The following is a 24,005-nucleotide window of genomic DNA, read 5'->3' on the forward strand; positions in this document are numbered from 1 at the left end:
AATATAACATTAACACATTTTCCAATCGGTGAGACCATTAAGTAGTTTCCTTAATTCTGGGAAGGATTTAACTCGGGGGAATTTAGTAAGTGGGGTATATAGGATTCCTTGTTCTTGTGGGAAGTTTTATATTGGCAGAACCCACCAACAACTTGTTGATAGATTTATTAAGCATCACAGATCAATAGAAAAAACTCTACAATTTAGCGAGCCTCCTTTGTTTCGGCTTTAGTGGAACATATATTCTTTCACCCTAACCGTTTTGTACAATTTGATGAGGCCGCGGCTATTTCTAATAATTGAGGTTATTCTCAGTGAGCGAGGGAGGCTATTGAATTAAAAAGCATATGTTTGCTATTCTTTCAATAAATAAGGACACAGGAAATTGAAATATTGACCCAATTAATTATATTCTTTTGAAAAATGAACTACCAGTTAGTAAGGGAATTAAGATTTTACTGAATCACCTGGGGACGAGATTACCTACCAGACCAAAAAATATTGCTCCAATAATAGCAAACGAAAGGGTTATTTTGCAACTTAAAAAGTAACCTCATTTCCATGTTTATACTTTTTTATCCAGTTGCTTTGGTGTTCTCATCGAAGTAATTCTATTAGCTTCCGTGACCTTCTTGGATCATTTACGATTGTATTTTATTAATATTTGTTGTGGTTTTATTTGTTTTCAGTTTATTGTAGTTTTTATCTTTGTTTCTTCTGTGCTGAAGACGCCTTGTTTTACAGGTAGGTGAAATATCAGCGTCGTTTTAGTTGTTTATCTTTTCTCTCTACTGACCGCAGTCTCGTTTGTTCTTCACTGAGTTTTTTTCTCGCTTTGTTGTTCTTTGTTCATGGCTGGCCAGCTCGGCCTAAGATCTTTCATTGTAAGTAAAGAACAACATTACACCCTAAAATGAGCAGAATTTTTTCCGTACAGTTCCCCTTCCTAATCTAAACCTCCACCTCAAGATCGTAGAAACCTTGAAATGTGCTCATTAGATCAGAAATTGAGAGTTCTAGTCCTCTTTTTAAAGTCAAATTGTTGAATGGTTTTATGGTGTCCAATAGTTCTATGACTACCTTCTTTAGTTTTGCCCTAGGATGTATGGACGGATAATAGATAGACTTATCTATCAACAAATGAAATGACATCATTTTTATACAATCCTAAAAAGGGCTTATGCCAGATTCGTCTCTCACTCACTCCGACTATATTTCTCGGCTTTTTGTACAATTAGCCATGGCTTGATGCCTGCAACTTCTTGATTTTATTTCAAAATCAACGGACTTGGTTGAAGGGATTGGAGACCCATCAGTTCCGCGGGGGTGGTATTTTCTGGGGTGGGCATTGTCCGCGGTTTTTTTTTTCAGGGGAGGGGTATTTTCTTCGGGGGGGGGGGGGGGTGGTCTCCAGAGATGACCACATCAAACACATTACTCTAGAATATTCGCAGAGTGTTTGTTTGATCAGAAATTTTAAACTTCTATTGCCCTTTTTAAGTGACCAAAAACGATTGGAGGGCAATTAGTCCTCCTCCCATGCCCTTTTTTCCCAAAGTCATCCAATCAAAATTCTGATATAACCTTTTGATTCAGGATAATGGAAAGTTCCAATATCTTTGGCTTTGGAATGATGCTACTATTACTCACTGTTGAGCTAGATTAAAAGAGTTTAGGTGTATCCAGTTTGTCAAAAAGCTTATCTGTAACACCTCAAAAAATCCCGAGGTATTAAGTTGAGAATTTCAGAGAATGTTGAGCCGTGTGTGGGACTAAACCAAAAGAGACTGCACGCATCCAGGTGCTCAAAAAGGTGTATTTTCTGTATCTCAGGAATTACTTAGGTTATTAAGTTGAAATTTTCAGAGAAAGTTGAGGAAGGCTAAATTAAAAGATACTAGGTGCATCCATGTAGGGCTGTTTATCTCAGAAATGGCAATGGATATTAAGTTGTCACTTTCAGAGAATGCTAAGGCAATGTTAAGCTAAATTGAAGACATTACATGCATTCAGGTTGTCAAAAAGACATTTGACAATGTCTCGAGATTAGTTATGGGTATTAAGTTAAAACTTTCAAAGAATGTTGTGGGATACTTATTTTAAAGACACTAAATGTGTGTTATCAAAGGATATATCTGCAATATTTTACGAACAGCCAATATTATTAAGCTGGAACTTTTAGTAAATGTCAATTGGGATGTTGAACTAAATAAAAGACCCCATGTGTATCTGTGTTGCAAAATCGCATATCTGTAACGTCTAAGGAGCAATTATAGATGATAAATGGAAGATTACAGAGAATGCTGAGGGCAGTGGTGGAGCCGGGGAGGGCGCCCCCTGTCGTGGTGGTGGATTTGTGGTTCAGACCGCTTGCTCTGGTTTGGGACGAAAGTTTTTAATAAGTTCTTAATTATTAAGACTGTTTCTTTTTGCAAACAATTAAAAAACAAGGTTTTAATCACTTTGTGCGGTCTCTGCTAGATTTTTGATTTTACTAGTGTCGCATACCGCCAAAAAGTATTTAATTAAATTTAGGTTTATCAAGGGAATCTGTCTGTATTACCATAAAAGCCAACTGGGAGGTAAAAATCTTCATTTCGTAATAACAAAGAGAGGAAATTTAAAATCCTACCTTCTTTAGGCTGTCAAAATGATATTTCAGGATTGTGCTGTCACAACGGGGCTGAAAAGCGAAATATTTAATTCTTTTTACTGTCAAAAATTTATTTTCGAGTCTTGCTACAGCACTGAGGCGAAAAAGTTGATATCTTTACTTTTTTGGCTTTCTGTTTTGGTTTTTTGGGTTCGCTCTTTTTGCGAAGCATGTAAAACAATAATGTTTTACAACATTGTTGTTTTTTACGAAATTTCCAACATAGAAAGTAAATGAGAAGTGCAAAAATTATTTATTTAAGTTGTGGATTTTAGTGAGCAAGTGGTGGCCACTTTACCGCCTATTTTCATCTTTTTAAAGCTCTGCATTATATGACATCACCTTCTTTGTTCATCCTAAACATTAAAATAAAGGCCTAACTCTTTAGAACTTTAATAAAAGTTCGTATAAGTATATATTTAAAACTAAGTATATGCGTTGAAATACTCCTTCCAGGGTCGGAGTAATCATTTAAGAAAAATAAATATTCGAAAAACTGTTTATAAAAGAAGCCAAATAATTATTTGTTCACTTTTTTTTATCTTGCTGGTTTAGATGGGTCTTTGAATTCTCAGTTTGAATCAGTGGAATGGCATTGATTATTTTTAAACATTTACTAAAAAAATGTTGATAAAAAGTGGAAATTCAGACAAATTGTATTAACCATGGAAACGGAATGCAACTACAATATTACTTCAGAATTTCTCACCTTCTCAATACCAACCAGTCACAAAATATTGTTATGTTTTGTTTTGGGGTTGCATTATTTGTCCATGAAATTGTCTAAACTGCTATATATACCACTAAGGATTTTTATATTTATACCATCCAATCATGTTTCCACGATTAGTTGTTTACAAATCAAATTTTTACAAAACAATTTTTTACTTATTGCTAAATCTGAGTCAAATTTCAAATTTTTATTTTTGTGACATATCGAGATTTAAACGTTTGAATTGACTATCTGAAAATCTCAAGATTAAAAAAAAAAATAATTAGAAACATACAGTAGCTTGAAAACCTGAGAATTTAAATCACCAATCTTAACCTATCAAATACAAAAATAACAAACACATAATTATTTGTTTTTTAAGGAGTGTTCCGACTCATATACTTAGTTTAAAGCAAATATCTATGTGCATATTCATTAGAGTTCATATTTTTCTGACGATTTTGGTTTTATCCGAGTATTTTAGGATGAATAGAAGAGGATATACTTACGAAGAGCTCTAAACTGACAGGACTCTAGACTGAGAGGACTAGCCATTATAAGCATTCATCGAAATATTGAGGTAGAGATCGACTGTATAATAAATAGATATGGCGGGAATAGAAATAGAGAAATAGACTTTTTCTTATAAAAGTTTGATTTCTGTAATTTAAGCGAAATATATCAAACTTTAAAAATTGGAAAGAAATGCTATGTTGTTATGAAAAGTAAAATTTTAATAAGTAAATTTTTGAGATTTCGTCAAAGCTGACATTGTTTATTAAAACACTATTTTTAAAAAGAAACAATTTATTTATTTTTTTTGTTGTCTTTATTTCCCTCAAAAAATGAGGGATTAATTAATAAAATATAATAATGATTAATAACATAAAAAATAATGATTAACTAATGCTTTATTGCCTATACTTAAAACCTGCGTTTTAAATCTCTTCTATGCATTTCTATCTTTTCGTTCTGTTTTTCTTGTTACATTCCTAAAAGAACTAATATTTAATGTCTAATATATCTTCTACGAATATACAAGTTGTATCTTTATCCTCATTTCCTACTCTTCACTACTATCATAGTTACGAAGCGATGCCATGAGGTTAAGCGACATGCTAAATGGTTTGACCTATACAAATTGTCGCAAAGAGTGCATAACCCCAAAAGATGGTTCAAGACTAATTTTTTATTTTTAACAATAAAAAGATTAACTCACTTGCTATAGTGGTCAGAAGTGCAGAGGCAAAAAATTATGCAGAAAATATTAATTATAATTTTTTTATACATGATGGACATCTTTTTTTTATGACGGGATGGTTTTTATAACTTGTTATTTTTTGTATCAATATTTATATCCATTTTAATTTCAACAGATTTATTAGAACTTTATCCCTAACCAGATTTTAGATTAAATTTACGACCATTTCCACTAATTACCTACGACGCATAATTGTCCTGGTTCCCTTCAAATTGCAGGTATTTCTTTGTTCGCAAGTTTATCCAAGCAACTTATTATGCCCCCCCCCCTAAAAAAAAATCCTGGATCTGCCCTTGGCTGAGTGTGATGTTAAACTTAATCAAAGACACAATGTGCATTCTGGATGTCAAAAGGGCGTATTTGCAATATCTAGAGAATGATAAGGCTGTTAAGTCAGAATTTTCAGGGAATATTGAGGGGGATAATGAAATGGATTAAGAAACAATATATGCATCCTTATTGTCCAAAGGGTGCATATAAAAAGTGTCAAGAATGATTTGGGTATTAAATTTAAAATTTCAGTGAATATTGAGAGGATTGTTGACGAATCAAAAGACAGTATGTGTATCTCGATTGTCAGAATAACATTTTCACATACCAAAACCAAGCAAACACTCACATTAAAGTCATAAATTGAAGATTTTAAAAGCCAGACAAAACCAAGGGATACCTCTGGTATATATACATATATATATATATATATATATATATATATATATATATATATATATATATATATATATATATATATATATATATATATATATATATATATATATATATATATATATATATATATATATATATATATATATATATATATATATATATATATATATATATATATATATATATATTATATATATATATATATATATATATATATATATATATATATATTGTTCTATTGATTCAAAATCTTAGTTTAAGAACCGTTCCTCACTTTGACTTCAGATTGAACAAAATACAAGCGTAATTATATTGAAAGAAATCAAAGGCATCAGTTAGATAACTTCATGCAACTTAAGAATTTAAATCAGAATGCAACATTTAAATTCTTAAACTGAAAACCTGAAAAACAGGGAAAATGTTCTTAATGTGACTTTGGCAATCAAAAATGGATAAAAACTGAAAAAAACTGCCAGAAATGAAGTTTTTCAGTGAAAAGTAAGGAGTCATATTAAAACTTAGGCAAGTAGATAAAGAGTGCTATCGTAACTTCCTTTCGGCTTGATCTAAAGACGACCATATAAGCTTGATATATCCATAATACAAATGCGAGATTAGAAATGGTAAAGGTTGTTGAAATATGGAGTATTAAATAGAATGAGTGAACTATCCTAATGCAGAAGAATCAATTGTCCTAGTTAATGGTTTTGGTAAAATGAACAAATTCTGCAGAATTTGTCTGCAGTGTGAAAACTGCAGAACAGTTTTCTAGGATGCATTATTAGTAGAAAAGATGGATAGAATGAAGGTGTAAAAAGTTGAATTGCAAAGATGCAATGTTTTTTTTTCTCAGTTTAAAAATATCTGAAAGACTAGGGAGATACGTTCCACTATCTAATTCTGTCTAATTACAATATAATCCATGCAGGTTCAAATGGCCTCAACCTGCAGACTTTCTCTTATCACATCCACAATGCTACTTGGCTGACATCCTCATCCCCATATTGCGATCATGTCCTATATTCCTCGTAAAATAAAACCATTGACTACTGCCTACTTGAATGTAATGTGCTAACACCAACACCACATGCCCTTCAAAATAATTTGTTCAAGTTCCCCAAACACCACAAACTACTGCTCTTAGTGAAAAGTGTGGCTGACTAAACCTTCACATTGGGTATTGAACTGAAAATATGTACCAGGATTGTCCAGTGCCTGTAATCCAAAGAACTACTACAAAACATATAAACTACGATAATCTGTATTAGTTTATCATGCTGCATCAAGATGGAGAAAAGGAAAGAGGGCTAAATAGTTTTGACTGAAGAGTCCATAATTCTAACTAAGAAGAAAAATAATGGAGGAAAGGTTTAGGTGGATAGTTCCCATTTCGCCATTGAACTTACAAGTAGCATCTTTTATTAATCCAGTTGGAGCTAAATGAAAAGCAGGAGGATATCTTATTTGGGGTGGGAGGGGCAATAAAGCAAATATAGAGGAAGCAAAAACTTCATGCAAGAGAGCAAATAGTAAAGTTCTGAACTGAATGAATATGATTTTTAGAAGAACCAGCTGTTTAGGCCCCAGGGGGCTTTGTGCTGTGTTTAGAATGGTAATAATAGTAGTAATTTTGCATAAGCTTACAAAACTCTTGAGCCTGTAGCTTGCTTGTGGGCAGGACGTTTTTAGGAAGCTCTCAGAAATCAATAAAAAATTTATTTAAATTGTGCTATTGTTGCTACGTGTTCTATTCTCTACTGAATGGATGGCTAATACAAATCAATAAGAGAAACTTTCCCACGCATGAAATAGGGAGTAAAAGTCGCCAGTTCATTACTAAAAAAAGTTACAGCAACATTTGTGTTGCTCCACGGGGGGCTGAAAACCAACATTAAAAACTGGAAAAATTAGTAAAATAGTGTTATATACTTCTCTGGCTTTATAGTTTTATCAGCCGAAGTAGAAGATACTTGAAAAGATGATTTTTCAGACGTGGATTTAAGAGTATTTATCTCTTTAGGATGACAAAGACTTATATATACGGGAAAGACTTGTATATTATGGAAAAATTTGCTGAGAATACTAGTGTTCTTTATTTTTCACCTGTAGCACATTCAGCTGATGTAATATATAATCAACTCAACAGAATAGGATTTTTTTTCTAAAGGAGGATTAGTAGGTCTTTCAGTATCATCTATGAATCTGAAAATTTCCTACTGGAGTGGTAGCTTAGCAAAGTTACAAGCTGCTGTCTTAATATGAGTGAGACTTGAAATTTATAGTATTTGCTTAGTGAGCTTACTATTGTGATAAAAGTTGGTATTGTTTTATTTTTTCTATGCATTAACATACTTTATAAGCTTGTTATCTTCCCTTACTTGACCACATGTGGAGCTACTATGAAGTCCTTAGAATTCTTTTATTTCTATCTACCATCCCTTTCTGCCTACCTGTATTTTAAGACAGTTTGTATTCTGTATTCCGGAACTATTTGTCTTCCCTCAGTCAATATGGAAACAAGCTTAAATTAAGTTCACATAGAACTATTTTGCTGCTGTAGTTTGAGCCTAGCTGTATGCAACAGGTGTTTCTAGACAGTCCACTATCAGTTGTATCAATCATGAGCGTCTTACAATGCGCATCTTCTGCAATTGGCAAGCTTGGACCACAAACTGCAGCCGCCACTCATGTGCAATGACCTTAATTTATTAATAGCTATTATTTTTTCCAGGTTTTTATATGTGTTTCTTGCCTAGTTACTTGTGGATAGTGTGTTAAGCTTACCTTTTAAATCTCAATTGGCAACTGATCTGAAGTATTGTTTGATCTCAAATTAGACAAAATGCCCGTCCGTAAACAAGGTAAATCCTATTTCTTTATTATAGTCTGATTGCTAGGAGCAACTGTTATCACCTTGATCGGGGGTGGGGGTGTGTCTTTTCCCTCCTGCCAAGTATAATTTAAAAATTTGGAAAATGCAATAGAACAAAGCATTAAAGGGATGGGATATTAGAATGTTAGAGATTCTGCATGAAAAGGGGATTTTCTAATGCAGCACCACAACAAGCTGGACCAAGATGATCCTTGCTTCCCTCTTCTCCTGAGCTAAAAACACATTCCAATCCATGGTTATTGGTGCGTTTTTTGGCTGCTAAACTGAGGCTTTCATTCAGATTCATTCTGTTGTGACAATTAGACCCAACAAAGACTTGGTCAGGCCTATGGATGTATGCAATTGATGTGGATCATCTTCACCTGAAAATTATATAATAGTCGATAAGTAAATTCTCCTGATCCAAAACGTATTTAAGCCCTCTCAAGTCTTTGTCTAAAACTCGTGGGGTAAATAAAGAGCAAAATGGGAAGGACTATCAGTCCAAGTTTTATTTGACTCTACTCTCTATATTTATTTATTTGTTGATTAATTGAAAACCCGTCTACAAAAACTGGAAAAGGACGGAGCAAAATACAAAAAAAAAAATTAATGAACAAGAGAAAACAATAGTACAAGACAATATATTGACAAAACCAGTAAAAGTCAAATAAGAACGCCGATTATAAATTAATCAAGGACAAAATAAGATTAAAAAACAAAATCAAAACGAAGCACATCCAAAGACAAAAAATGAACAAAATTAAACGAAGCAAAAGCAAATTTACACATACAACATCAACATATTCATACAAAAAAAGAAAGAAAATAAGATCTCCGCAATAAATGCACGCAGTAAACACAAATCAAAATACTGTTGAACAAAAACGGGGTACCCATCATTCTGTGAATGCGAAGAACTAAGCCTTCGGTTAGGCTTATTACTTAACTTAGAGATTGCAAGTTCAATGTCAGCAAGTCCATATTTTTTAACCAATGGAGCATTCCAATGCCAAGGCGGTAGCAGAAGCAAGCAAATACTTGGCGAACTGAAAGAAAATAGATGGTACTTTCAGACAATCAGTTCTAGTAAACAGCTTCCAGAACGGAGCAATATACAAAATGTGAGGAAGGGCTACAACATTGAAAAGGCTAGCTAATAGTAGGTGGTCTAATCGAACTTTTGCTACAACAATCGATGGATAAGAAGCAGATATGCGTCGTACGAGATGCTCTAGAAGAAGGGATCATGTGCGGCGTTGGGACGAACCAATGGGAAGACCTAGATAAACGAGGTGGTCAACAGTTCTAACATTGGTATTGCCAAGCACTATAGAGGACGGTGGCAGATCTTCCCAATTAAAAAGCACTACTTTCCCACTTATCAGCATTGAAACGAAGGCCACGTTTATGATACTCCTGTTGAAGTGTGACAAAGACCTCATTCATTCTTTGGAGGGTACGGCTGAGATTTAAAACGTCATCTGCATAATAAACTTGTGTGTTGGGTATCCAACACACAATTATTGAAAACATTAGGAGAAAAAATTGCTCCTTAGGAATGAGTTTGCTATTTTCAACAAGGAATATTTTTATCCGGAGGTAGTTTCAGGCGAATACTTAATCGAAAGTACATATCTCGAAGACACACAATCACCGAAAAATTTAGTCCATGTTTGGCCGCTTCAAGGAGTATAACTGTGTGGATGAGGGAATCAAAGGTGTCTCTGATATTTTTACTAGCGAAAATTAGACATTCTCTTGAGGGTTCGGTGGCAATTACTACATTGGTTACAACTATAAGGGCATCAGCACAGCCTGTTCTCAGCCTAAACACGAACTGTCGAGGTGGAGTGTAAAATGTCTTTTCAAGGTCAGATCGAAAAAGAAGCTCAGAGACTTTGCAAAAGGAAGTCGCAATCGTAATAGGTCGAAATGACGAACATTCTGGGTTTGGTTTTCCTTTTTTGGGAATTGGTATAAGTTCTCCATTGCAAAAAGAAGAGGGTACGATTCGCTATGTAAAAATCATCTACATTATTAGTGCCAAGTGTTGAACTAATGCATCTACTTCAACCTTCAAATGCAAAGCACTGATGTGGTTAATACCCTTGGATGACTTATGTTTCAAATACCTAATGATGATTCTGGTTTTAGGTTTTAAATAACATCTACAATTGATGCTGTGCTAACAACGAACTCTCTCTTGGGACTGGTAGCACGGAAATTATCTAACTCATTTTCATAAAAATGGTCAAGGTTCTGATCGGGTGCAGCAAATTCTGATTCAGAGTAGGCATACCGTTCCTCATATGAAATGTCAGCCGCAGAGACAGATGAAGGGGAACTATCTCTGCAAGAGATAATTCTAAAAAAAAGATTTCTACCGTTTTTAGCTCTTGCCGAATAGGCGTTTAATAGGTTTCTATGATGAAGAGTCAGAGCCTTAGAAAAACTAATCTTTGTGTAGAGACGAACAAGATTCACATTACCAGTTGAAGGACGGTTGCAATCCCACCAGAGATTAAACAAAAATTTTGCTTCGAGACAAGAGGCAACGAGATCAGGGTTCGAAGACCAGCCTGGAATTATACCCTTTCCGAAGAGGGTCAGCTTGATTTTTGGCAAAACCAAGAGCATGGCTGATTTCGACTACATACATATCCTGGTTAAGTCTCATGTCATATTTTTACAATTTAGTGGATCTTTGCAAAAGATGGAAAGGATCCTAGAATACTAAGGAAAAATCCTGTACATGAAGAAAACAAATCAGAATTGATTCCAACCCAATCATGACGGGTTTTTGGCCTAGGAGGAATCACAAAATTATTTTGATCTTTGAAACCATGAAGATGGATAACGGATGTAATAAGGAGATGGTCAGATAATTGATAGTCAGAAACAACTTTCACCACTTCAGCAGAGAGATTGTGGGATGCAATGGGATAATCTAGATTAAAAGTTCGAGCAGAACTGTGTATTTATGTAAAATTGCTATCTTTTGCAAGAACCCGAAAATAATTGCCAAACAAAATCGTTGTCATTGACGTACGAGCTGACTGATGAATCCCTATTTCTGATAAATCGCAATTAAAATCACCAGTAATTACGTAGGGCAAACATACTCATTTTACTTTACCCAAAAATGAACCAAGCTTTTGAACAGAAAGTGTAAATAATTGATCAGATTGCGGTTGGCAGATACACATTAATGACGATACAACACTCAACCCTAATTGTTAGAACACAGTCACCCATATTTTTTTGAGCTGGTTAAAAGGAACATTTAGAATAAGCGAAAATAGCAAGAAGTCAGCATGGTATTATACATAGAGGTAGTTCTACATTTATGGGTTAGTATGTGAATCCGAAACGTAAGGAGTTGGACGTTATCAACGCTTATTAGGCATTTCAGTGACAAATAAGAGATTTGGAGTTTCAATTAAATACTGGAAATAAAAATTAAAACAATTAAATGATTCCTGGAGCGGATCCCCCTCTACCAAATTCCATGACCAAACGACAACCGATTTGACCTATGTAGTTGTGGCACAAATATCATTATAAAAAGCACTAAGTCGTATTTTCTTTTTCATTCAGGAAATTATATTCACTGTAAATTCCCCTTCTAATTCTTCAGTGATTCCATTTCTGTCCTATTTGCAGATGGCGAGGGTGTATTCATTTCCACATTTGAAAATTTTAAAATAAGAGAATCTAATTTTGCGTTGATAGATTTTAGGAAGTGAAAGCACCTTAAATATCAGGGGGAAAATTGACCTGAGCATTTATGGCAAAAAAAGGAAGCATAGAATATTTTTCAATCTTGCTATTAACTAGGTTCACATTTTTACTTGATGATGAGGTTTCAAAGGCAGTATATTTGGAAAAATGTTAATGTGGAACATACTATGAAGTTTTATGGACCCCTAGTGATTCGTTTTCCTTGTGTTAAAAACGAGAATGGATTAATTATAAAAAATATCTGCTGAAAGCAAAGAGCCAATTTGACACTTAAAACGAGCAACAGTTACTTAATAGATTGTAGTTTTTTCTAAATTATTGGGGGGGAAACTGCCCCCTTGCCGCCCCTTAACGATACCGCTGTTCGACAGCTACTTAAAATTTCTTGGGTATAGGATGAACACTGTAGTGATGCATGCAGTGCACATACATACCATCGATTTGTATATATATTTTTATTTGTATATATAATCTCGAAAAGAAAATACAATTAATGAGCTTTCTCGCTCTCTTGCAGATTTGCTCAGCAAAAGCTAAACTTTCATTAAGTTACCGGAGGGTCGGTGGGGGGGGGTAATTCTCCTCACGTATAGGGTAACCCTTGGTATAGTGTTAAAAATGGGAAGAAATTAAATGGAACAAAATAAGCATGTTTACATGAAGTTAAAGAGCATTACTAAATACAGAAAAGTAGGATTAGAAGCTCTAATAGGTAACAAGATGGCACAATATAAATGTGGAGTATGCGATTTATTATATCAAATATGTCACAAAAGTTAAAAAGGTTACTTATTTTGGTTAGACATTAGCTTTAAAAAAAACGGACTTATTCTTAAGGAAGTAAAAAAGCGAAGTTGAAACTGAAAACGAACAATAATTATCGCTTCGCATATTGCACAAGATATATTTGCAAAACTATCTTAGATGAGCTGACTTGCTGCAACATTCACGTCATATTTAGAGCCGTTTTAATGATTGGGGACTCAAAAGTTTTTACTTTTTTCTAATTTTTCGACCATGACAAACCGATTAGCTTTATTTGAATTCCTGGCATTTGACCCTTTCCGAACAAAAATTATTGTTTTGAAGCGGAGAACAGCAGAAAACGCCACTTTGCTTTGGTGTTCATGGTTTTGGATCCTGGAAATTTGATTGGTTGTTTCAGAAACAGTATGTTCATGCATTTTCATCCTCCGCTCTCAAATTGATGTTTTTTATATGAAATGGCAGAAAACGCTACTTTGCTGTGAAGTGATGTCTTTTGCTACTTAAAAAGGGTACTAGATATGGCGGTTTACTTTCAAATAAGCCCTCTACCAATGTTATGCGGCCACTGGCTCGATACGATCACCCCTGGATAAAAAGGAGACACGTTAGTGCTTCCTAGGCATAAAAGTGATTTCTCTCTTTGTTCAAGATCTTTGATTCTCCTAAATTGGGTTTCCAGCCATAGCAATTCCCATGGTTTACGTTTTGTTTAGATCCAGCGCCATTTTGTGGTGTTTCAGGCTCTTTTTTGAACTAAGGATTTGTTGTCACAATAAACATACTATTAAAATAAATCGAAATAATAGTCATTTCTGAATCAGTTTAAAATGATAATTTTGCTCATTATATGTTTTTTTTTGTAAAAAACATTTTAAACTTTTGGTTAGTAAGGGCAGTGGTTCGCTCTTTACTAGGTTGCAGCTCTTCCTGCAATCATGACTCATGTCAGAAGACAACTTATTTGTGCTATATTTGATACAATATACCATGTTTTTAACTGATACTGTCTATTCTTGTCGTTTGCATCTGGTTTTCATCTTGTTTTTGTGGCACCCTGAATAAGAATTTATCTAAATTGGTTTTTATCTGTTATTTTTTCCCTGCGGTGTTTTTTTACGTAAAATTTAGTTTTCCTTTTCTTTTCTTCCTTTTGTTTTTGTATTCCCGTTGAAGAATAATTATATGTGTGAAACTGCTATTTGTTTTCTGTCTTTATTAAAAATTATTTCCCCGGTTTTTTCTTTCTATACATTGTATTTTAAGTAAAAAGGTAGTAAGGTCCAAGAAATTATTTATAAACTACATTTTATGTATTTTTTAATCAGTTTTCCCCGAGATTTCAGTTCTTCCATTGTGCATAGATACATTGGCGTAGAAGGGGGAGGGGGATCCGAAGACTACGTCTTATGAAATTGGAAAAAGACCCTAAAAGGTTTGCAATTAGGCATTGGAAAATGGCCCAAAAAATGCTGTCGTATCAGCACATCCAAGAAAAATTCTACTGATTTAAAAGTTGGATTAATTGACAACCTTGTTCTTTAAATATGTACAACCATTGGGTGCGCCTTCGATGTGAGAACTGTTGATAAACATATTACGTTCTTATCCGAATTTTCCGGTTGGCTTGTACTAAATTTTCTTTATTAGCTTTTTACTTTCTCAAAAGGGACTTTTTTTTTATGGGATTGGTTGTTAATTCCAAGAAAGTTTATGCTCTATTATTTTTTTTAAGTATCTTAAAGAAAGATGACATCAAGTAAAAAAAAAAAAGAAAAAAAAATCGAGGACGGGCAATATCCATCTGTAGGTTAAAAAACGAAAAATTTGGTTATATTCTCACGTATTTGAAAACCATATATGTCATACAATTAATAAAATATAAGTAAAATTTCATAGGTGAGATATGAGTGGCTTTCTAGTTGGTGAAATATCCATAAATTCAGTTTTTTTTTCTGGGGGGATACTTGTCCCCTAGTCAATTTGGCGTAAAATACTGAGTGATCAAGGCCCAAATAGTACGAGTTCCGAACCAAAAAGGAAACGGTCAAAACCGATTGTGTAATGTATATCTGATGTCAACTTGAAGATGTACATAGTTTAATTTTTGCCTCATGGACTTGACTAGCATCTGTCTTAGTGTGGCTTTACTGTTGAAATTTCGATTGTAAATAATTTCCAACATAAAATTGAATTCTTTCTTATGTTTGTGCTCTGCATTCACAAAGTCGTGCATCATGGAGTGGTAAGTCCAAGTACACTGGATTAATGGTCTGCTGTCCTGTAAAAACCCAATTGCCAGGGCCTGGAAAGACTATTTTAAACCCTTCTTCTTCTTTTTATAAAGCAGAAAGCGAAATTTAACAATTATATACATTATTACAACAATTATATTACAAGCAGTAAGCTTCACGAAAGATCTTGCTCGAATCTTCTATCTGGGAATGCAACTAAAGAAAGGTTGTCATAGTTACGTCACGTTTTACACATTTAGAATGATAGTCGTCCAAAAGTCGTACTTTCAGGCAATCCATTTTGGGCTAAAAGAAAAGGGTGGTGTTCTCCAATAGAGTGAAAAGAATATTCAAAGAAACAGAAACGTTACGGGAGGAAGTAAAGTGCGTTGAACAGAATGGGTTTCAGGGGGGGGGGCGTGCCTAACCTGATGGCCTCATCCAGTTTGGTGCTATGATGAGCTACCAGCGATAGTTGAAGTATATCAGCTTAGGAAAGGTCTCTTTAATATGTGTCTAAAGAACAGAAAAAAACAATGCAATATGCAGCTTCCCTAGTTAGGGTTTGCAAATATTTTCTGGATGTAATTTTTTTTTTGTAGAATCCACATAATTTCATTACTTCAAGAATTTAATAAGCTGCGGGAGAACGAATTAAACCATTCGATCAAGTGTGCAGGCTACAAATCTTTGTTTGACAGGTTATTTCGAGTGTAAAATTTGGCTGTATTTTCTGACGAATCCCGATTTTCTCATTAGTCTTGTTATTTAATCAGACAAGAGACACTCTATATTAATCTAGATACTAAAATATATTTATTCATTCCATTTAGAGGCCCACCGAGCTTTAGAGCTGCTGGAAGATTATCATAGTCGTCTTAGTTCTCCAGAGGATACGAATCTCAGAGCAGCTATTGAGAAAGTAATACGAATTTTCAAATCTAGACTTTTTCAAGCTTTACTGGGTAAGTACGTTTTTCTATTATGAGTTTTTCTTGTTGTTGTCCTGAATATTCTTGTTCTAGCTTAGTGGTTGGCGTTCTAGACTTGTAGTCCTATGTCCTTCAGGATGGGGTCCAAGTCCTGGTTTGGCCGATTATTCGATTTGGGACGAGGGTCAGCGGTGTGACTCTGTAAGCTTAGCCAGAGTCGACCCAGGTCTAATTTGGTACCTGGAAAAATTAAGGGAAGTTAAACAGGAAGGGTGTGTGAAAACAAAGGATGGCTGGCCCCTTAACCTCCTATTGCTCTTTCTGTCTGAAGGGCTGAGAGATGGAGATCAGCACCGCTGGTTGGAACTGTGAAGTTCATTGTAAATTCTTTTCCCTTTTTTGTCCTTAATGCTCAGTTTGTGTTGGTTCTATTCACTAAGGATGCCCTGAGAATTCGAAAAAATGTGAATTATCGTTTATTTTGTGTACAAATTTCTTGGAGGAATTGCCAAAACAACATAAGAAAGTGAATAGACAGGAATCTTTGGCACTTTAATATGAGTGTGCTGTGTATGAAAATCTGCTGATGCAACTGACAGTGCAGCGTTTGCAGAACTAAAATTCAAAACAATCCTAAATTTTATTTGATCTCGAGGATTTTAATTTAGGCCTTAGTTGGATCTAACCTAGATTTTTCGGAAAGTTCGGAGGTTTTCTTTTCAACTAATAAAATCGCTAGGCTTATGTTAGTTCACACAACTACACAACTTTTGTGGCATTTTATACCTTTGGCTCAAAGTAAGGCAGCAGTGATAGATATTATAAACACAAGTATTGTTAAATAATTTCTGAGACCACTGGCTAATCATGATAAAACATAAACTAGCGAAGAAAGGAAGAAAACGAGGACAAAAAATGAGGACTTTTTACTGGCTGTTTATTGCACTCATTTTCTTCTTTTCTTCGCGAGTTTATGTTTTAACAAGTATTGTTTAATTTATATTAAAGAATTGTTATAGATGGCTTCCTGATTTGCTAGGTAGCGCTAGAAGGCGGTCGTTCTTATTTATTTGGAGACGAGCTTTTATTCGCTCTCTTGTCAGTTTGTCATCCTCTCTCTATTTGTTGGTAAAATTAGCGCTTCAATGCCAGGTATGTAAAAAAAAAAGTCAAATATCAACAAGTTTATAATGTACAATTGAGCTACTTAGAGGAAAGTTCTTTTAATACTTGCTCAAGTATTTTATTTATTCTTGCCGTGTGTTGCTAGATTCTTTTGCAAAAAAAAAAGTTTCAAGAAACGCCAAGTCTTTCCTGAGGTTTGACATTTACTGACATTAAATCGCCATAAGAAGGAATGTAAAGTAGGACAAAAACCTGCACAATTTGGAAAAAATAATGTTATTTTTACTAATACCAAATTTCCTTGTATTTGACTGTTTTTTAGGTTAGCTGTTGCAACTTCCATTCGATTTTATTTTTATTTTTTTTTTTTTAGCTTTCCTACACCTTTATTTCATTTCCCTCTGGCGACATTAATTTAAAGTCACTTCTCCTTTATCGCGAGTTGAAAAAAAGAAAATATATTACACCAAACTCTTTATATTATGACAAGGTTTTCTTTTTTCTTTCTTTTTGGAAAATTCAATAATGTCTTCTCACATTTATGGTACCCAGAAAAAAACTGTAGACTTGACTTTACTTTTTTTTTATGAGCGTTATCACTTAACACCACTGTAAAACAATTACTGCAGAGAAATTAGAAAAAAACACTCTTGTGGAGCTTATGAAGCCTTGTAAGGATTCATATATCATTATCAGGTAACATACCCCAAGGGATGTGAGAGCTGAGAAACGAATAAGTTGTAGCCTATGTGTGTTTGTAGCAGACAACTGCAACTGCTGCAAATGCAGAAAGGGAGTCCCACATAAGACTGAGTGGGAAGTAAACGAAACTTTACCACTCAATATTGTTGCTCAAGTGAGAAAGGTACCTATCATTATCGTCATCATTCCTGGATAGGCGAGTAGCCTTCAGTTCCCATTGGTACCGAGCCATGTTCTACGTGGGAGACTTTCTGAATACCCTGATGTTGAATCGTAAATCTAAAAATTATGGGAATAAAAGCGTAAAATCGCACATTTTGTGAAAACCAAAAGTAGGTGCTCTTTACCCTATTTCTGTGTATTTTTAGCTAATCTACTGGAAACTAAAACTGACCTCAATCCTGGAAGATATCTGGAGCGTGTGTCAAGCGTGGCATACCAACATCAGCCTTTTGCCCTCCCAACATGTTATTGATAGTTTGAATATGAATTTAAATTTCTGAAAAAAAAAACATGCTGAATGTAAAAATTCACAAATTTGCACGTGAAACAAATTGTTCTATGAAATACCTTACTGCTATTTCCTCTTTTTGACTAGGACATGGCAATATGAAAAAGATTAAATCCAGTGGAATTAAAAGTATAGAAAATCATGTACGCTATGCAGCCACAGACTGCTGCAGCGCCACTATACAAACTAGCCTTAGACTCCTAGAATGAATAGAAATAGAAATAGAAAAATAATAATAATATTAATAATTAAATGTAAGGTTTCAGTATAGCAATATATTAATTTATTTTTTCCAATTTTAAGTCAGTGCTAAAATTTTACGGTAGACTTGAAATCTCGTGACCCTCTGACCTACCATGTCTCACTGGTTGAGATTCAACGTTATTTAGACCAGTTGAGCCCACCAAGGTAAACAGGCTCTCCATGCTTGACCCAGAAAGTAAATAACTGTGTGTATGTTCTTAAACAATTTAATTCGACTCAAACAAATTTATTAAGAAAAACAAAACTCAGTGTGACAACAAGTCGCACTAAAGCGAAAAAATGCTTGATAAAGCGGTGGGATATCACTCATGCCAATTCATCATATTGAATCAGTAAAAAACGGAAACACTAAAAAGTTATAGAAAGAAAATACAACTCCACTTCAAAACAAGAGCTAAGAGCTCATATGGCACTTGTGACGAGGCAAGAAGAGCTAAGAGCCAAGAGCTCATATGGTATGAGCTCTAACAAAATTCTAAGAACCAATAGATTGATTTAAAAGGAAAATCAGAGGCTTAATGCCGGTCAGGATTTAAAATAAGAGCTCTGAGTCACGATGTCCTTCTAAATATCAAAATTCATTAAGATCCGATCACACAGTTGTAGGTTATAAATACCTCATTTTTTCTGATTTTTCCTCTCCCTGTAGCCCCTCAGATGGTCGAATCAGGGAAAACGACTTTATCAAGTCAATTTTTGCAGCTCCCTGACACACTTACCAATTTTCATCGTCCTAGCACGTCCAGAAGCACCAAACTCGCCAAATCACTGAACCCTTCCCCCCAACTCCCCCAAAGAGAGCTAATCCAGTACGGTTACGTCAATCTCGTATCAAGGACATTTGCTTATTCTATCCACCAAGCTTCATCCCAATTCCTCCACTCCAAGTGTATTCGAAGATTTCCCCCTGCAACTCCCCCCAATGTCAACAGATCTGGTCGGGATTTGAAATAAGAGCTCTGAGACATGAATTCCTTCTAAATATCAAATTTCATTAAGATCCGGTCACCCGTTCTTAAGTTAAAAATACCTCAATTTTTCTAATTTTGCCTAAATTAACACCCCCCAGCTCCTCCAAAGAGAACGGATCCGCTCCAGTTATGTCAATCACGTATCTAGAACTTTTGCTTATTCGTCCCATCAAGTTTCATCCCGATCTCTCCACTCTCAGCATTTTCCAAGATTTCTGTTTCCCTCCTCCAACCCCCTATGTCCCCAGATAAAATTCGAGTCGAGTGGAGCATCTGAGACATAAGATCCTTCTATATATATCAAGTTTCATTAAGATCCGATCACCTATTCGTAAGACAAAAATACCCCAATTTTCAGATCTGGTCACCCGTTCGTAAGTTACAAATACCTCATTTTTCCGAATTACCCCAAGTAGATCATAAGCAGTATTAATAGAGAGGGAAGGGAGGCTTTGAACCATGGAGGGAAGAAATTTATTCAGATCATTGGCTGTAACAAGGGGCTCTTCTTGTAAATATTTTGTGTTTTCCCACAATTTTTATGGCACTTGGTATTAACCAAGTGACATATAGCAATCGTAAATTCTGTTAGTCTGTCGGTCTGTCCGTCTGTCTGCCAGTCTGTCGGTCCTGGTTTTGCTACTTTAGGCACTTCCAGGTAAGCTAGGACGATGAAATTTGGCAGGCCTATCAGGGACCGGACTAGATTAAATTAGAAATAGTCGTTTTCCCGATTTGACCATCTGGGCGGGGGGAGTGGGGGGCCTGTTAATTTGGAAAGAATAGAAAATATGAAGTATTTTTAACTTACGAACAGTTGATCAGATCTTAATGAAATTTGATGTTTGGAAGGATATGGTGTCTCAGCTGTTATTTTAAATCCCGACCGGATATGGTGACATTGGGGGGGGAGCTGGGAGGGGGAAACCTAAAATATTGGAAAACACTTAGAGTAGAGGGATCGGGATGAAACTTGGTGGGAAAAATAAGTACAAGGTCTAGGTACATGATTGACATAACCGGAACGGATCCGCTCTCTTTGGGGTAGTTGAGGGGGGGGGGGGTTAATTCTGAAAAATTAGAAAAAATGAGGTATTTTTAACTTACGAACGGGTGATCGGATCTCAATGAAATGTAATATTTAGAAAGATATCGTGTCTCAAAGCTCTTATTTTATATCCCCACCGGATCTGGTGACATTGGGGGGAGTTTGGGGTGGGGGAACCTAAAATCATGGAAAATGCTCAGATGGGAGGGATCGGGATGAAACTTGGTGGGAAAAATAAGCAGAAGTCTTAGATACGTGATTTACATAATCGAAACGATCCGCTCTATTGAGGGGGGGGGGTAATTCTGAAAAATTAGAAAAAATGACGTATTTTTAACTTACGAAGGAGTGATCGGATCTTCATGAAACTTAATGTTTAGAAGGACCTCGTAACTCAGATCTCTTATTTTAAATTATCAACCGGATCCAGCGTCATTGGGGGGGGGCGGAAATCTTAGAAAATACTTCAAGTGGAGAGATCAGGATGAAACTGGATGGGAAGAATAAAAGCCTGTCTAAGATACGTGACTGACATAACTGGACCGGATCTGCTCTCTTTGGTGGATTTGGGGAGGGGGGGGGGTAATTTGGAAAAATGAGGTATTTGTAACTTACGAAAGGGTTACCAGATCTTAATGAAATTTGATATTTAGAAGGATTTTGTGCTTTAAAGCTCTAATTTTAAATTCTGACCAGATCCTGTGATATTGGGGGGAGTTACAGGGGGAAACCGGAATTCTTGGAAAACGTGAAAATTGGGGTATTTTTATCTTACGAATAGGTGATCGGATCTTAATGAAATTTGATATTTGGAAGGAATTCATGTCTCAGAGCTCTTATTTCAAATCCCGACCAGATCTTTTGACATTGGAGGGAGTTGGAGGGGGAAATCTTGGAAAACACTTGGAGTGGAGGAATCGGGATGAAGCTTGGTGCATAGAGTAATCAAATGTCCTTGATACGTGATTGACGTAACCGTACTGGATTCGCTCCCTTTGGGGGAGTTGGGGGAAGGGGTTCAGTGATTTGGCGAGTTTGGTGCTTCTGGACGTGCTAGGACGATGAAAATTTGTAGGCGTGTCAGGGAGCTGCACAAACTGACTTGATAAAGACGTTTTTCCAGATTCAACCATCTGGGGGGGGGGGGGGGCTAAAGGGAGAGGAAAAATTAGAAAAAAATGAGGTATTTATAACTTAAGAGTGGGTTTTCGGATCTTAATGAATTTGATATTTAGAAGGACATCGTGACTCAGAGCTCTTATTTTAAATCCTGACCGGCATTAAGCCTCTGATTTTCCTTTTCAATCAATCTATTGATTCTTAGAATTTTGTTAGAGCTCATACCATATGAGCTCTTGGCTCTTAGTTCTTCTTGCCTCGTCGCAAGTACCCTATGAGCTCTTAGCTCTTGTTTAACTTTGATTTTGATTAGTGGTCTTTCTCCATGTTATCACATTAGGTAGGTCCACTTCACTTCATCACTTCAGGTTCGAGAGGAGTTGGCTATTCTGAGGGCGTACAGAGCCTAATGCCAGTTTTGAAAGGACTCCTTTTGTGAAATCTTGTTTTAAAATCATCAAACTTTTCATTTCTGAAGCTATTCATGATACTTTCAAATGCGTAACTGTAAGTTAAATACAGTATTCTAACATAAAATAGTCTTTTTTTTTCGCTGGAAAGAGACAATGCTGCCGTAGCTTTTAAATAATGAATGAACCACAAAATGTACAACAGTATATTCGTTTTTGTGACATTTTCTCGGAGAAATATCGCTTACAAGACATGAAATATTGACTTTTTTTTATCTTGCTAATTAAATTTTTAAGGTCTTTAAGTACCTACAGAAGTGTTGGAAGATCCTTAGTCTATATTGCTTGGGGAATTTTTTATAAACCAAATTGAATAGTTTATAACCGGTTAAAACAATTGAATTTGTTCAAGTGTTTCTTTAACAGAAGAGATTTTCAAGATCGAATTTTTTTTATCGTTCAAAGATGTAATTCAAGGTAAAAACTTATGGATATTGTTATAATGATAGGTTTATTATGATTTTCAAGCCTATGTTTGGCATTGTCCCACATAATATTATTTTGGTCGCTGTAAACTTCTGATTTTGTGTGTGTTAAGGATTTAATTGAAACAGATCACTCCTTCGTAAGCTAAAAATACGTCATTTTTTCTATTTTTTTCAGAATTTACCCCCCCCCCCCTCCCCCCAATAGAGCGGATCCGCTCCAATTATGTCCATCACGTATCTAAGGCTTCTGCTTATTTTTCCCACCAAGTTTCAGCGACAGACCGAAAGACAGACCGACAGAATTTGCGAGTGCTATATGTGACTTGTTAATACCAAGTGCCATAAAAAGAATAGAAAACCAACATATCAGAAAAAACCCACAAATAACCTTCTCTCGAACCTTTATTATCCAAATTCGTGAAAAAAACTTTTAAATTAGATTCGTAAGTTGTATATATTAGAATATATTTTGCCTCTTTCAGTATGTTTTGTTTTTATGGCACTTGGTATTAACCAAGTGACATATAACAATCGCAAATTCTGTCGGTCTGTCTATCTGTCGGTCCCTGTTTTGCTACTTTAGGCACTTCCAGGTAAGCTAGGACGATGAAATTTGGCAGGCGTATCAGGGACCGGACCAGATTAAATTAGAAATATTCGTTTTCGCGATTTGACCATCTGGGGTGAGTGGGGGGTCGGTTAACTCGGAAAAAATAGAAAAAAAGAAGTATTTTTAACTTACGAACGGTTGATCAGATCTTAATGAAATTTGATGTTTAGAAGGATATCATGTCTCAGAGCTGTTATTTTAAATCCCGACCGGATCTGGTGAGATTGGGGGGGGGGCTGGGACGGGGAACCTAAAATGTTGGAAAACACTTAGATTGGAGGGATCGGGATGAAACTTGGTGGGAAAAATAAGCACAAGTCCTAGATACATGATTGACATAACCGGAACAGATCCGCTCTCTTTGGGGTAGTTGGGGGGGGGGTTAATTCTGAAAAATTAGAAAAACGAGGTATTTTTAACTTACGAACGGGTGATCGGATCTCAATGAAATTTGATATTTAGAAGGATATCGTGTCTCGAGGCTCTTATTTTAAATCCCGACCGGATCTGGTGACATTGGGGGAGTTTTTTTTTTGGGGGGGGACCTAAAATAATGGAAAACGCTTAGATTAGAGGGATCGGGATGAAACTTGGTGGAAAAAATAAGCAGAAGCCTTATATACGTGATTGACGTAACTGGAACGGATCCGCTCTATTGGGGGGGGGGGGTTAATTCTGAAAAAATAGAAAAAATGACGTATTTTTAACTTACGAAGGAGTGATCGGATCTTCATGAAACTTCATGTTTAGAAGGACCTCGTGAATCAGATCCCTTATTTTAAATCTCAACCAGATCCAGCGTCATTAGGGGGGGCAGTTGGGGGGGGGGACCGGAAATCTTAGAAAATACTTAAAGCGGAGAGATCAGGACGAAACTGGATGGGTAGAATAAAAACCTGTCTAAGATATGTGAAT

The 24,005-nt window shown here is 35.5% G+C and overlaps 1 protein-coding gene across 2 annotated transcripts in view; it reads left to right on the top strand.

Annotated features, from left to right (window-relative positions):
* The window catches only part of LOC136037117 (disks large 1 tumor suppressor protein-like), a 328,881-nt gene that overhangs the window by 11,930 nt on the left and 292,946 nt on the right, over positions 1–24,005 (top strand). For both annotated transcript variants that reach the window (XM_065719595.1, XM_065719596.1), the window contains exons 2-3: positions 8,027–8,156; positions 15,744–15,875. In XM_065719595.1, coding sequence (XP_065575667.1) covers positions 8,138–8,156; positions 15,744–15,875 — 151 coding nt within the window. In that variant the 5' untranslated portion in view covers positions 8,027–8,137. The remainder of the gene's footprint in view (positions 1–8,026; positions 8,157–15,743; positions 15,876–24,005) is intronic.

Source organism: Artemia franciscana, chromosome 16 (genome assembly GCF_032884065.1).
Source record: "Artemia franciscana chromosome 16, ASM3288406v1, whole genome shotgun sequence".
NCBI classification, from domain to species: Eukaryota; Metazoa; Arthropoda; class Branchiopoda; order Anostraca; family Artemiidae; genus Artemia; species Artemia franciscana.